The sequence below is a fragment of the Equus asinus genome, chromosome 18 (assembly GCF_041296235.1).
Source record: "Equus asinus isolate D_3611 breed Donkey chromosome 18, EquAss-T2T_v2, whole genome shotgun sequence".
Classification (NCBI taxonomy): Eukaryota; Metazoa; Chordata; class Mammalia; order Perissodactyla; family Equidae; genus Equus; species Equus asinus.
Window position 1 is genome coordinate 29,359,267 of NC_091807.1, and position 13,616 is coordinate 29,372,882.

The following is a 13,616-nucleotide window of genomic DNA, read 5'->3' on the forward strand; positions in this document are numbered from 1 at the left end:
GGGCCTCTTTTTCTCATCCAGATTATTTTTTGTGGATGGTTATTTCATTTGGCCCAAAAACACATACTGAGCGTTTTAAACATTTGTTGGAATATTTAACGGTTTGGGTTTCAATAGGAACGCTAATGGGAAAACAATTTCAATTCTCTATGATCCATTTGTTTTCTCCAAACTGCCGTGATACTTCTGCTAATTAAATTACAGGCTCTTACTAGATTATCAAACGCCTCTCCGTTGGAACCTAGAAAGTGGAGTGGGGCCAGTTAGACAAAGTGTTAAGAAAGTCTGAAAGAGCTCAGATTTTCTAGGAAAAGCCCACTTAGAGCCTCTGTGGGTTTCGTTCCAGTTGCCATCGGCTGGTCCAGGAGAAGAAGCCGCCAAGCGGCAGGGGAGGTGGGGGGGTTGGGAGAGGGCGTGGTGGAGGGAAGATTCAGGTTGGCTGAACGGGGGCGGCCCAGGGGCCGTGTCCCCGCATTGTAGGCTAGCCACGGCCTCTTTGTTTTTCCTGATTCCAGTTCTTTTTCTCCTAGGAGACAAAGGAGTTGAATTAAGTTGAAAAAAACCTCCCTCCTGGGATGACAGTACTGTGATTGTGCTTTTATGACTTCACCACTTTCTCCACCTCTTCCTCCCGTAAAAGGCAGAAATTATGTTTGTGAAAGTAGGACACCTGTCTGGTCTAAGAGCGCCTCGGGCGTGGGCCCCAGGGACTCCTGTTCCTAAAACAGAGGCCCTTGAGAACTGTGGGGGTCGAGGCGGGGCAGTCCTCGTTTCTAAACTGGCTTATTAAAGCCATATAGAGCCGGAAGCCATTTTTGTTATTAAAGTCTTTAAAAATAATGTTAATTTGTAGAAAAATGTAAAATAGAACTAGAAGGGCTTCTCTGTAGTGTCAAAGTAATATTGCTGATTTGGAAGAAAAGTTGTGCGGGGGGTGGCAGAGGGACTGTGTTAGCTGGCTAGGGCTGCCCTGACCAAGTACCGCGAACTGAGTGGCGTAATCAACAGAAATTGATTATCTCGCGGTTCTGGAGGCCAGACGTCGGAGAAGAAGATGTGGGCAGGGTTGGTTCGCTCTGAGGCCTGGGAGGGAGAATCTGTTCCATGCCCCTCTCCTAGCTTCTCCTGATGGCTGGCAGTCTTTGGCGTTCCTTGTCTTGTAGACACATCACCCCAATCTCTGCCTTCGTCCTCACATGGCGTTCTCCCTGTGTGTGTGTGTGTCCAGTCTCCGTCTTTTTATAAGGACACTAGTCACATTGCATTAGGGCCCACCCTAATGACCTCATCTCAATTTGATTACCTCTGTAGAGGTGACACCAACAGGCCCCCTTCTCAAAGGCAAAGGGGAATGAGCTTTCACAACCTCATCTCCCCCAAGCTTCCAAGGGACATGACAGGTCTGTCCTGACCCTGATTTCAAATAAAGTCACATTCGGAAGTCCTGGGGGTTAGGACTCCGACATATGAATTTTGGGGGGCTACCATTCAACCCGTAACGGGGACTATAAGTTGAAAGGTAAAATATTAAAATGTTCTCCTCGTGTCTTATTCCAAAATCCATACAACTTTTTAAAATAATGTTTGGAATCAAACCATCTGTGCTGTTGGAAATCAGAACGGTAGTTACCTCTGGGGACTGGGAGAGGACGTAGGTGGGGGTAGGAGGGACTTCAGGTGCGGCTTGCGGTGTCTTAGCTGTTTGAGAAAAACCGCGTGGAACTGCTGACTCATCATTACAGCCTCCGTTCCGTGTCTTAGACTTTAATACAAAGCTTACCTAGAAAATCTGTTCCGTGCATGAGTTAGGACATCTGCTGCCTGCTTCCACAATGATTTAGGAGTTTGGTTTCTTGTCTGTAAACATGGAAATGAATAATTTCCAACCAGAGCTGCAAGTGGTAGGGGATGGAGGTTAGAGAATTAACAGCAGGTGCAGCTTCTTGTATTGTTGAAAAATGCTGCTTTTCGCAGGCCTCCCTGGACACCTGGACAAGAGACTTTGAATTCCATGCTCTGCAGGTAGGAACCTGGTGGGTTATGATGGGTTAGTCAGTTCTCCAGAGAGTTGGAACCAATAGGATGTGTGTGTGTGTGTCTGTCCGTCTCATGCTTGGAGACACATGGTAGAGTTGGTATTTCAGCTTGAGTCCCAAGGCTCTCTAGAGGCAGAATTCCTTCTTCCTTAGGAAACCTTTGTCTTTTTCTCTCAAGGCCTTCAACTGATTGGATGAGACCCACCCACGCTGTGGAGGACCATCTGCTTTACGCAGTCTATGGATTTACATGTTCATCACATCTAAAAAATACCTTCACGGAAACATCTAGACTGGTGTTTGATCAAACATCCAGCGCCATGTCCTAGCCCAGTTGACACATGAAGTTAACCATCATCTATGACCCTGAGGGTTGGTGGCTCCCTGCCCCAGTCTCTGGACTCTGTTATCCTGAATTAACACATGCAGAACCCTGTTGTGAGTGGCTTTATCAGAATCCCCTCAGATCAGATTGCTGCTTTCTGTGTTACATCGCCTGTTTTTTATTGTCTTGCTGTGACTACACGCTTGGCTATGCGTTCATGTTTCTACCTGTAGGAGAAGTGGGGTTTGCAACAGAGCTTCCCGGTTCAGCGGCCTAATTTATGAACCCAGCCCTCTTTATCTCAACTCATTCGTGTTTTTCCTACGGCAAAAGCAGCCCTCTGTGGCTTTCCCTTACGTGATGGGCAGCAAGGAACCAAAGTCAACAGGCAAACAACACCTGGGCCCCTGGGCCATCCCAGGTGTTCACGACCCGCACCTAGTTCTGAGGTTCCCAACAGCCAGGGGAGGTTAGCACATCATCAAGGGGCCGCCACGCTCCAGGAAAGCCCACGCTGAGCTGGACTGAGAGTTTCCCAAAGAAAACAGCTTCAGCTCGCCTCAGGCCCCTAGCACTACTCTGTGGCCAGCAACACTCTCTGTGGTCAGCTTTTCACTGCGAGAGAAGCAAGGCCACTTTCCCAGGCAGGAGTTCTTCCTACAGCCTGGGGTGACGGGGAGGCGTGTTTGCATCTGTCCGCCTTAAACTGATGGCTCTGCCTTTCAGACGATGAAGCAGGGGAGAAGCGAGGTTCATTTTTACACTTGAAGAGCTGGGAAGGACCCACCCTTTTGGTTACAGATGGGGAGACACGTCCCTCAAAGGGAGGTGACTTGCCAGAGGTCACCCTGCTACACCCACAGGAGCACAACTGGGAAGGAGTCGGGGGTGAGGCTCTTTGGAATGCAGGAGGCTGGAGTCACACAGGCCTAAGGGGCCCAGCGCCCTGGAGCTCAGATCTCAGAGGCCCAGGACCGGCTTCCTCCTACTGGCTGTCGAGCCTACAGACACCTCCCTTTGGAAGCCCAGTGAACCATCACTCACTGGCTTCTTCCTCTCTCCCATCAAACAATCCACGACATTAAAAGAGTTGGGTAGATAATCCTTTATGGGGCCACATTTTCAAAGTATCCAGTTTTGTAAATGTCCATGCATATGCAGTGGGTAGAAAATGGTTTAAAGAAAACAAGAAGCTGTTTTGCATGGGGCTTGCATCTGGGGTTCCGTTGGTCCCCTCTCTCATCGTCCTTGGGGGTTCGGGACTGTGCAGTGCAGGTGCCTGAGGACCCCCTGAACCTACAGCTTCAGTCCATTGCCCACCCTCGGGCGCACGCCGGTGAGGGGAGCAGCTCCCGTGAGAATCGGAGGAGGCAGAGCAGGCAGCAGCATGGCTGGGAGGGGAGCGCGGGAGTGGGTGCAGGCGTGTCGAAGGGGGAACATAATTAGTCCTTCTGAAAATCTGTTTCTGTTACATAAGGCAATTTAGCATCCTGCTCCCTAGGAAATTTCTTTTGGAGAAAATAGGCCATGCAAATGAAAAGGTATAATTGGGTGATCAGTTGCATTTGGTAACCTGCACTTGGAGGGCACTGAGACTGGCTGCTTGTAAACAAACACGTTTCTTGTGGGCTGTTGACCCTTACACATGGCCTGACTCAGAGGTTCGTCTCCAGCAGGGAGCAGCTAGTGATGAATTCCTGGCATCCCCTTAGAAATGGGTCGCTATGAAATCACCCATCCTTTTAGGCTGGAGAAGAGCATTCTTGCGGGGGGGAGGGAGGGGGTAGTTGGAGGAAACACCAGGGTGCAGGATCCTGGGATTAAGTTCAACAGGGTGGCCCTAGCAGGGTGGCCCAGGATTTCAGTCCTCAGTCCATTTCCCCTTTCTGCTGCCCCTGGAGCTGGCTTTGTGCTTGTTGGCAAATATCCCTTTGTTGATTACAGGCGAGATTTCTGGAGCCAAACTTGGTCTCTTTCTACAGAAAACTCTCATGCCTTGTACACCATAATGATCTCTCTCTCTGGGTGGTGATATTGGCCCCAGACATTTTGCATCTGGATTCCTTAGCTTTGGGGAACCCAGGGAGAGTTGAGGAGGAGCTGAGATGAACCCATGAGGCTGCCAGCAGCTCTCTAAGCATAGGGATCATGGAGTACTGTAAAGGCAGGGGTGCTCATCACTCTAAAACGTAGTCCTCAAAACAAGGGGACCGCAGTTTTGTCTTTCCTTCTGAATACTGTTGCACAGTGGATCACAGAAGTGCGCTTGATTTCTTTTTTCCTGTTAAGGTGTTAACGGGTAGAACAGGTGATGTTTCTCATAGAAATAGAGGTAGAACGGAGCAAAAGGAGGGGATTCTGCTGGACTTTTCAGACAGGCCCATGGCATCCCCTTTGATGCTCGGGGCGAGGTGGAGTGACAGCTCACTCTCCTTGGCCTTTGAGAAGGCGGACTGCTGGTGTTTCCCAGAAACGGAGAGGAAAGCGGAGGAGAACTGTGATTGGCCCTGACCAAGACGACCTGGGGCAGCTGGCCCTTCCCTTCTGGGGCATCCTGTTAATGACATGGAGCACACAGTCTCCTCCGTGCCATCCCACATACCGACCTGGAGCCCTAGGACCACATTACGGCGTGGTCCCTGCCCCTGGGCAGCCGCTGTCTACCCAGCCTTTCTCTCTGTTGCTGGAATCGCCTGGCCCTGCCCCAGGCTTCCAGAAGACAGTGTCAAGTCAAGGGTTAAGAACACCCACTTTCAGGGCTATGAAAATCTGACTTTTCCTCTGGCTCCTGGGTGAATTACTTAACCACTTCAGGCGCTTCCCCTGTCTGTAAGGGGGCTAACAGGATTTGCCTCATCATGGGTCATGATGCAGCGCCTGGTACCCCGAGGGTCCTCAGGAAAGGCTGGTGGGGGCTGTTCCGATGCTGGGGAAGGACTCTATGGGACCTTCGCCTCTCCTTTCTTCCAGCCTCACCCCTCCATTGGGGACAAGCCACCTCAGCCAAGGCTTCGACCCCCAGGGAGCTATTGCCCTCACAGTGATACTCAGTGCTTGGTTCAGCAATCCCACTTTCCCATTTCTTCCCTGCTGTTCTTTTCCATTCAAAACTGGGCATAATGGGGCCCGCCCCATGGTGCAGTGGTTAAGCTCGTTTGCTCTGCTTTGGTGGCCCAGGTTTGCAGGTTCGGATCCCAGGCGTAGACCTACGCCACTCATGGCCCCACATACAAAATAGAGGAAGACTGGCACAGATGTTAGCTCAGGGCGAATCTTCCTCAGCAAAAAAAAAAAAGGAAAGAAAGAAAGAACGAAAGAAAGAAACCTGGCCATAATGAACCTCAATCTGTAAAGGCTTTGAAAATCCCCCTTGGAAAGGGTGATAGAAATGCACGGGGATGTTTTCTTGAGAAGATTCTCAACAACATCAATGAAAAATAGATGAGCTCTCTTGAATTGCAAATGCTCTTAAAGTTTAAAAAAATTAAAAATGTGAAAATCTGTCTTTTTTCGCTCACTCGTGGTGAGGTCAGTAAACATAAAACACAGTCTTTAGGGCCAGAAAACAACTTAGTGACACCACCCTTCCCAGAAGCTTGAACTCAATTAATTTTAATTCAGTTCCGTTGCCACTGGCTTTTTTTTTTTTTTTAACATTTCAATAACTATTTATTAAGCTTTCTCTAAGTGCCTGGCTTTATGCCAGAGGCTGTGGGGTTGAAGATATATAGAATAGTCAAATTCACTCCCATCAGAGGGATTATAAGCAAGTTCAATAAAGGCAAGATTTATAGCAAAAACAGCTAAATAGTGCCACTTTTAAGTACATAAGTAAGTGCTCACATGGCCAGAGAGTAGGAAAGGGCCAAAACTCACCCAGGTGGCTCAGGGCTGCATGGGTTTGCTGTCCACCACCTCGGCTTGACCGAACACAAGACCCGATGGTAGGATGCAAGCTGTTATGTTTCCTTTGCCAAGATGCCTTTGCAAAGCCACCACTGTGGGTAGAATCTTAGGGCCCCACTTTAAATGAGATGGCAGATTTCCAGAAGTCCTCATCTGCTCTGCCTTAGTTCATTCAGCTTGTTCTAGAATGGGTGACCTCCTAGGCATGACCTTGCCCTTGCTGGAACACCTCAGAACAGCACTGTGCAGGGAGCCGGGGGCAACTGCAGCTTGCGTGTGGTCCAGGGAGAGGAGGTGGGTTCTTCGGAGCATCGCTGGGCCTCCGCGCTGGTTGTTGCGCACACAGCTGAGAGCCGGGTGTTGAAAGGCTGGGGTTTCTCGAATCTTCCTGGATAACTCTTCAAAGAGAAATCACCTTGTATGTTCTTTTGTGCATCTGAGTACATATGTTTGCTTCTGATTTGAAGGATAAAAAGCCCAAAGAACAAGAAAAAAGAGGGGATTTTCTTCATCGGCCATTTTCCAAGAAGATGGACAAGAACCTGCCCTCACACAAACAGCCCTCGGCCTCGCTCATCACGCAGATTCAGAACACCAAGGCCCTGCTGAAGGACCGGAAGGCCCCCAAGTCTGGCTTCCCTGACAAAGGTGGGTCAGCTCGGGGCACTCTCTAGGCCACTCGTGTTGAGCCTCGTGGCCCCTGTGTACCCCTCACGGGTGGCTGCGTGTGCTCCTGGGATAGACACGATTATTGTGCCCATGGGAAAGCAGAGTTAACACACCTGAGGCAACCAGGAAGCATCAGGGTCCAGACTGCGTGGTACTGGCCACTTGTGTGGGTGGGATTTGTGAAAGCAGGGATAGGATGCATGGTACCGTGGGCACAGAGATGGGGTGCATGGTATTATTGAACCAGGGATGGGTGTACAGCATGGCAGAGATGGGGTGTGGGAGTGGTGATCGGGGACACAGTGTGTGCGAGCCTTCAGCAGAATAGAGGACCCTGAGAGGCAGTGAAGTGATAGCTATAGTCTGGGCTCTGGGCTGGGGGAGGGAGCTCCAACCCCAGCTCTGTGGCTTGTGGCCCAAATTCCTTACCCTCAGAGGATCTTAATTGGTTCCCTTCCTTGTGAAAGGAAACCTACATGCCAGAGCTATAGGGTGGATTAAATGAGATACACAGGTGGGCTTCTCCACCTGGTTCGGAGTCCAGCACATCAGGTAACTGATAAACATGAGTCTCCCTCCTCTGGGACGAGCATTGAGGGATGTGGAAAGGAAGCACCACACGGACTTAACACACACTGAGAAACGGGCAAGGGGGTGCAGGGAGCAGGGGCATGTCCTGAGACAGAACCATGGGGTGGAGGACAGGGCCTTATTACTGAAAGGGCATGGGAGAGATGGTGCAGGCCCATCTTCAATCCCTTTGTTTTAAATATGAAGAGACTGAGGGTCAGAGAGGACCAGGGCTGTCTGAGTGGTTCCCTGGGGAAGCAGGAAAGCGTTGGGAGATTCCAACAGCAGCAAACAGCACAGGTCTTACCCTAAGAGAGGCCTGGTTCTCACCCCAAGAAGAGCAATTCCATTTGCCTCAGTTTCATTCTCAGGTTTCAGGCAGGCAGGGGTCTCCCCACTTGTCCCTCTTTAGCGGATTCTCCTTTCTGGCTTCTAACCAGCAGCAAATTCAGGCCCTTGATGGTGGTGTCCTGTGATCTCCCTACGGAAGTCTAGGCCAGTGCTGCATAATTTGGGATAACTTTGCCAGCCAAGAGGTGCATCCATTCCATGGTGCTTCCCCTGGGAACTTTCCTGGTCCAACTGTCACTGGGTTTGTTTCTTTGCTTTTTTCCTTCATCCTGGGATTTAGGAAATCCCATCCTCAGAGCGTGTTAGCTTAGAAGCAGCCAGGAGGCAGTATGATTGCTAATACGGAGCGCTCACTGTGTGGCAGCCTCTGTTTCAGGCTCCTGACTCCAACCAGTGAGATTATTCTTCCCCCATTTCTAGAAATGAGGAAATAGGCACGGAGGGTTGTCCAAAGCCACAGAGCTGGTATGCAGCGGGTCCAGATTTCCAACCGGGCGGCCCGGCTCCGGAGCTTTCTCTCCTGACCAGCATCACTTGCTGCCTCCTGATAAGGGTGGGATGAAGAGGGGCCGGCGGACGTGCTCCCAGGGCCGGCCGGTGACCATGCCCTTTCTCCGGGGGGGTGATGCAGTGTCCCTGTCTGTGTGCTGGGAGCTGACCCTGAGGTGGAGATCCGCAGGGTGTGTGTGGGTTGCAGGGTGTGTGTGGGTTGCGTCCTCTCGAATCTACACCTGTGGGGAAGGGAAGGAAGCAGGGCTGGGCAGAGGGAGAAGTTGGGCTACCAGTGGGGGCCACACAGCCATCCCGGGGAGGGGAGGGGACACTCAGGTGCAGCCGGGACACCGGAGAGGAGACGTGAGCCGGTAATGAAATTCTACTTCTCTCTGCTGGTGAGTCTCAGGCATCTGTGCCAGCCTGAGCAGGAGACTTATTTAGGGATCTGTGTATTTATTTATGTAAGGTGAAGAGGATTCCCAGTGCCCCTTGGCTGCTCCCACAATCACTCCCCGTGGGCAGCAGCTTGTTCTTGCAGCCGGGCCTCGACGGGGGCCTGTAAAAGGTGATGGTGGAAAAGGGAGCTCAGAGAGCCCGGTCCACAGGAACTTGGCTTTGTTTCCCTCGGCTCCAAATTTGTGGGGGTTTTTCCCTTTCATTTCTGGCACAATCTGCAAACCTGGATTCCAGACTCTGCCAACTTGAGATAGAAACCGTGGGGATTGGCTCGTGGCCTCAAATATATAGATGAAGAGTGCTTCACTGCTGTTCAGAATTGCATGAGGCTCTGGTGGGATTGAGTCATGAGGGAGCCCTAAAAAGGAAAGAAATTCTGGCACACGCTACAACACGGATGAACCTCAAGGGCTATGCCAAGTGACACAAGCCAGTCACAAAAGGACAAACACCGTAGATTCTGCTTATATGAGGTCCCCAGCATAGTCAAATTCACAGACAGAAAGTGGAACGGTGGCTGCCAGGGCCCGGGCGGTGGGGGAATGGGGAGTTGCTGTTGAGTGAGTTCAGAGTTTTAGATTTGTAAGAAGAGTTCTATTTCACAACAATGTGAATGCACTTAACACGACTGATCTGGACGCTTAAAAATGGTTAAGATGATAAATTTTCATTACGTATTTTTTAACCACAATTCAAAAAAGAAAAAAATTCATGAGGGAAGTGCTCCTTCCCATTCTCAGGTCCTCAGCAAGCTGGGCTCGGTGTGATTCTAGTTTTGTGCTTGTTCTGTTGAACCACGTACCTTTTTTGTTCCAAAGCCTCTTTGGCAGGGTCCAGAATTTTAAGCCACCAAAAGGAGAGCAGATGTTAAGCTGGTGCCATGAGGCAGATCAGAGCTCAGGAGGCCTCCTGTCACCAGCCTTCAGCCTTCTGTCCCCCCCATTCTAGAAAGACCGTCTGGTCCCCTGTGGGGAGAGTCGGATGCTGAGGCCGTTGCCTCTTGATTCTTTCTGACCTCCCTAGGTAATGCACTGTCTCGGTCCAGCTGGAGGTCAGAGCAGGCGGGAGAAGGGCCGCTTGCACTATTCACGTGGCTGTCTTCATCATTTCGTTTGCTTTCTTGGTATGCAGATTCCTTCGGCTGCCGCAATATTTTCCGAAAAACCTCAGATTCCAATTGTGTGGCTTCTTCTTCCATGGAGTTCATCCCCGTCCCACCTCCCAGGACCCCCAGGATTGTCAAGAAACCGGAGCCCCCTCAGCCGGGGCCTGGGAGCACCGGAATCGCCCCCAAGGAAGACCCCCTGTTGCTGGAGATGGTGCGCTCCTTCGAATCCGTCGATCGCGATGACCAAATAGAACTGCTGTCCCCATCCCATCACTACAGGATTCTCGGCTCCCCGGGGGGCGTGGCTCGCGGGCATCCCAGTGAGCGGACGCTCTCCCCAGTTCTGCTGCCCGGGAGCTCGTCGCCTCTGCAAACTCCCTTGCATCCCACCCTGGTCTCCTTTGCTCACGAAGATAAGAACAGCCCCCCCAAAGAGGAAGGCGTGTGTTCCCCACCTCCGGTTCCCAGCAACGGCACCACGCAGCCGCTGGGGAGCCCGAACTGTGTGAAAAGCCGAGGCCGGTTCCCCATGATGGGCATCGGACAGATGTTGAGGAAGCGGCATCAGAGCCTGCAGCCCTCTGCAGACAGGCCCCTGGAGGCCAGCATGCCCCCACTGCAGCCCATGGCCCCTGTGAGCCTCTCTTTCGACCTGGCCGATGGGGTCAAAGGCCAGTGTTAACCTGGGCCCGTGGCAGGATTCTGGGTTTTTCTAAGGGAAGCAATGGAACAGAGCTCCACACATCTGTCAGGGTGTGAAGATTCCGTGGCCTCATCTACTCCTGCCACACAAGGTCCCAACTGTGGAACAGCTGAAATCCACAAACCCAAAGCCTGTACAACACAGTCCTCCGCAGGGACCGCCAGAGATGCTGGAATCCACTAGAAGGGCTGGCTGCGGGTGCAGCCAGTTCCAAGCATTCATGTCATTCTTCCTTCCACCTACTCACCCGCTCTCCGCCCACCTCCCTCGGCTGGGCTTGGGGTAAAAACCATGCATCGGCCTCTGGGCTACCCAGATTACAGACTGTGACACGATCTTTCTTCACTTTGTGCTCTGTGTGTGCCTCTCAGTGGATTGTTCTCTTTTCAGCAGTCGGCCACGGTCACATGGGGACTGACTGAGGCATCACACAGCAGCTCATCTGGGCCACGGTTTCTCTTCCTTTCATAGCAGTGAATCCCCACAGGCTGGCAGGAGCTGGCCATCCAGGGAGGAGGGCCAGGCGCCCAAAACCTCAGAGGAAGATGGGCTGGAACCTTCGCCACCATCGCTGAAAGGGGAAGCTGGGCAAGGACTGATCCAAACAGTAGGGACCCGAAGGAAAGGAAAAGACCGAAGGGGACACTCAGTTGCCAAGCAAGGTTTTGACAGATTTTTTTTCTTTATTGGCTAAAACTTGCTAACGGTCGAATTATCTTCTCCAAAGATGATTTCTCTTTATGTGATGTTGTTAAATCGAAGTAACGTAATTTTTAAAAACCTAGATAGAGAGACAAGAAGTGATTTCACCAAACTGATGTTTTCCCGTGAGGCTAAGCGTGAGAGCATAAGAGCTCACCAGGGATGTTTTCAGTGGCTGGTGAACCACGGGAGCCTGCTGGAGGGGCGTGGTCACAGCCGGCCCTGTGCTCTTCCCATTGCATCCACAGAGCCCGGATCCTTCTGGAAGGCGTGGAACATCATTACAGTTGGTTATTTAGAAAGAAGGAAGATGGTTATGGTTGAATTTGCATGGCAAGAAGACACCGTTACCTCTGTGCAATACAGTTTTCAAGCTGCCAAGAGAGTAAGTGAGGTTTAGAGAGCTCAGCTAGTTTGCTGTGAGCTGGGAGCAGGCTTGCCTGGCCTGGCAGGAGTCAAGTTCATAACACAACGCATGTCTTCTTGGAGGAAAGCAGTGTTTCTCAAATAGGCTTTTGAATTCGTGTTCTGTTTTCACACCTTTTGTCAAGGATTGAACCAAAGATGCGTCTCCGGTTCTGTGTCCATGCCGTCCATGTGTGCGTGTTTTGTGGACCCCAGTATTGTCTGACCGTGTTGAGCTGGAGCCTGCCGGGGGCTGTCTCCACGTGGGGCCTGGGCCCTGGCACTTGGCAGGGACCACTCGGCCGTGAGCAGAATTGGGGAAGGAAGAAGAATTAGCACAGGTTGGATAGCAGTTAGCTCAGGAGACAAGTTACACCACAGCCTGGCGTCTTCAACTGTTGACAAGTGCAGGCATGACCAGAAACCACTGCTGTGGCCACCCTAGGGCTCGTCCTCTCAGTCCCAGTGGTTCCAAAACAGGTCACTGCCCTTGAGGATTGCAAAGCCTGCCTTCACGTCCATTGGCAGCCAGCCTGTGCCAGAGAGTGAAGTGGTTCTTCATCTTTTCTCATTTCCCAGTGGTGATTTCCTTCGGCCCCACACGTCTCCTACTCAGCGAGGAGAGAGCAGGTATTTGGCTGGCCCCAGAAGCCACTGCGGGCGGTGCCCAGTCCTGGCTGACCTTGACAGGACCTGGAGTGGCTGCTTCCCCCTTGATGAGATCGCCCAGCCCTAGGGTTTGTGATGAGGAGGTCAGACTCCCAGCTGTTGTGTTATTCCTTTGTAGGGCTCCAGACTGGGTTCTGGAACTTTCCATTGAAAATAGAGCTTTTTAAGCAGAGAGAAGAAAAGAAGCTTTTCCACACGAGACTCTCTCCATTTGATGTGAATTGTTTGATTTTCGATGGGTGAAGAAACCTTTTTGATGGTTTCGAGCTGCAAGTGTCCCGCTTTGCAGGTTTGCGGGCTATGTTCCTGTGCCTTGTGAACTGCCTCTAGTCCTTGATGTCTTTTTCTTGTATCTTACCTTCCTTGACAACGTGAGTGTTTCTGTGTCGCTGTTAGATGGTCGGAACCTGTTTCCCGTTCCTCACTTGCTTCAAGAACAGCTGCAGACTGTCATCCAGCTAACTGACCGTGTCGCCGTTGGTAACTTGAACTGTGACCTCAGGTTTATTCCGAACCCAGTGAGAGGTGAGGGGGAGTGGGGAAGAGGGGTGAGCTGTATTTTTGTGTGTGTGAGCACCTGACAAATCTATGAAATCGAGTGAAAGAAGAAATGTTAAATTCTTTATTATTTTATTATATTTATATGGAAAACTTGAGTATTCTTTGGTAAGTACAAAGCGTGTTAGCTCTTTGACCCATGACTGTCTCTCATTAGTCTGAGCCTGTGTTCTCAGTCAGCCTGTAGTTACCCATGGAAATGACTGAACTCTCATTGTGTGAAGTCTAGAAGGAAGTCAAATTTAATTGTGCGGTTTGGTCATAAGTAAGGACTGTATTTATGTCACCATTATTAAATATATGTACTTTTATAATGACTGTGAAATATACTTTTCCCTCACTATGACTGCTTCCTTTCTATGCTGATAAATCCTAAAGGCTTGAGCGTGTTGCAAATAGTCGTAACCATTGTCTATGTAAAGTTCTTGGCCCAGCAACTGACCGGATACAAGGGGGAATCCAGCTGTGGGGCATTCGAGGGCATTTTCTGCTTCAGGATCGCTGCTTCATTTCACTTGCAACAGGTCTGCCTACAAAAGTCTTTTTGACTGACATACGGCGGTTCAAGACGAATCAGCACTTTTCTTTTTTGGGGGAATTTGGATTTCCCATGGAGACTCTGAAAATGGTGCGTGCAGAATGACATCTGTAAACACTCCCTCT

General features: G+C 50.8%; 1 protein-coding gene across 2 annotated transcripts in view; it reads left to right on the forward strand.

Annotated features, from left to right (window-relative positions):
• The window catches only part of HUNK (hormonally up-regulated Neu-associated kinase), a 110,759-nt gene extending 97,422 nt beyond the window's left edge, over window positions 1–13,337 (forward strand). The window contains exons 9-11 of one of the 2 annotated variants that reach the window (XM_044750685.2): window positions 1,975–2,022; window positions 6,735–6,915; window positions 9,940–13,337. In XM_044750685.2, coding sequence (XP_044606620.2) covers window positions 1,975–2,022; window positions 6,735–6,915; window positions 9,940–10,598 — 888 coding nt within the window. In that variant the 3' untranslated portion in view covers window positions 10,599–13,337. The remainder of the gene's footprint in view (window positions 1–1,974; window positions 2,023–6,734; window positions 6,916–9,939) is intronic. The other variant, XM_070488757.1, reaches the window with a different exon arrangement.
• The last annotated feature ends 279 nt before the right edge of the window (window positions 13,338–13,616 follow it).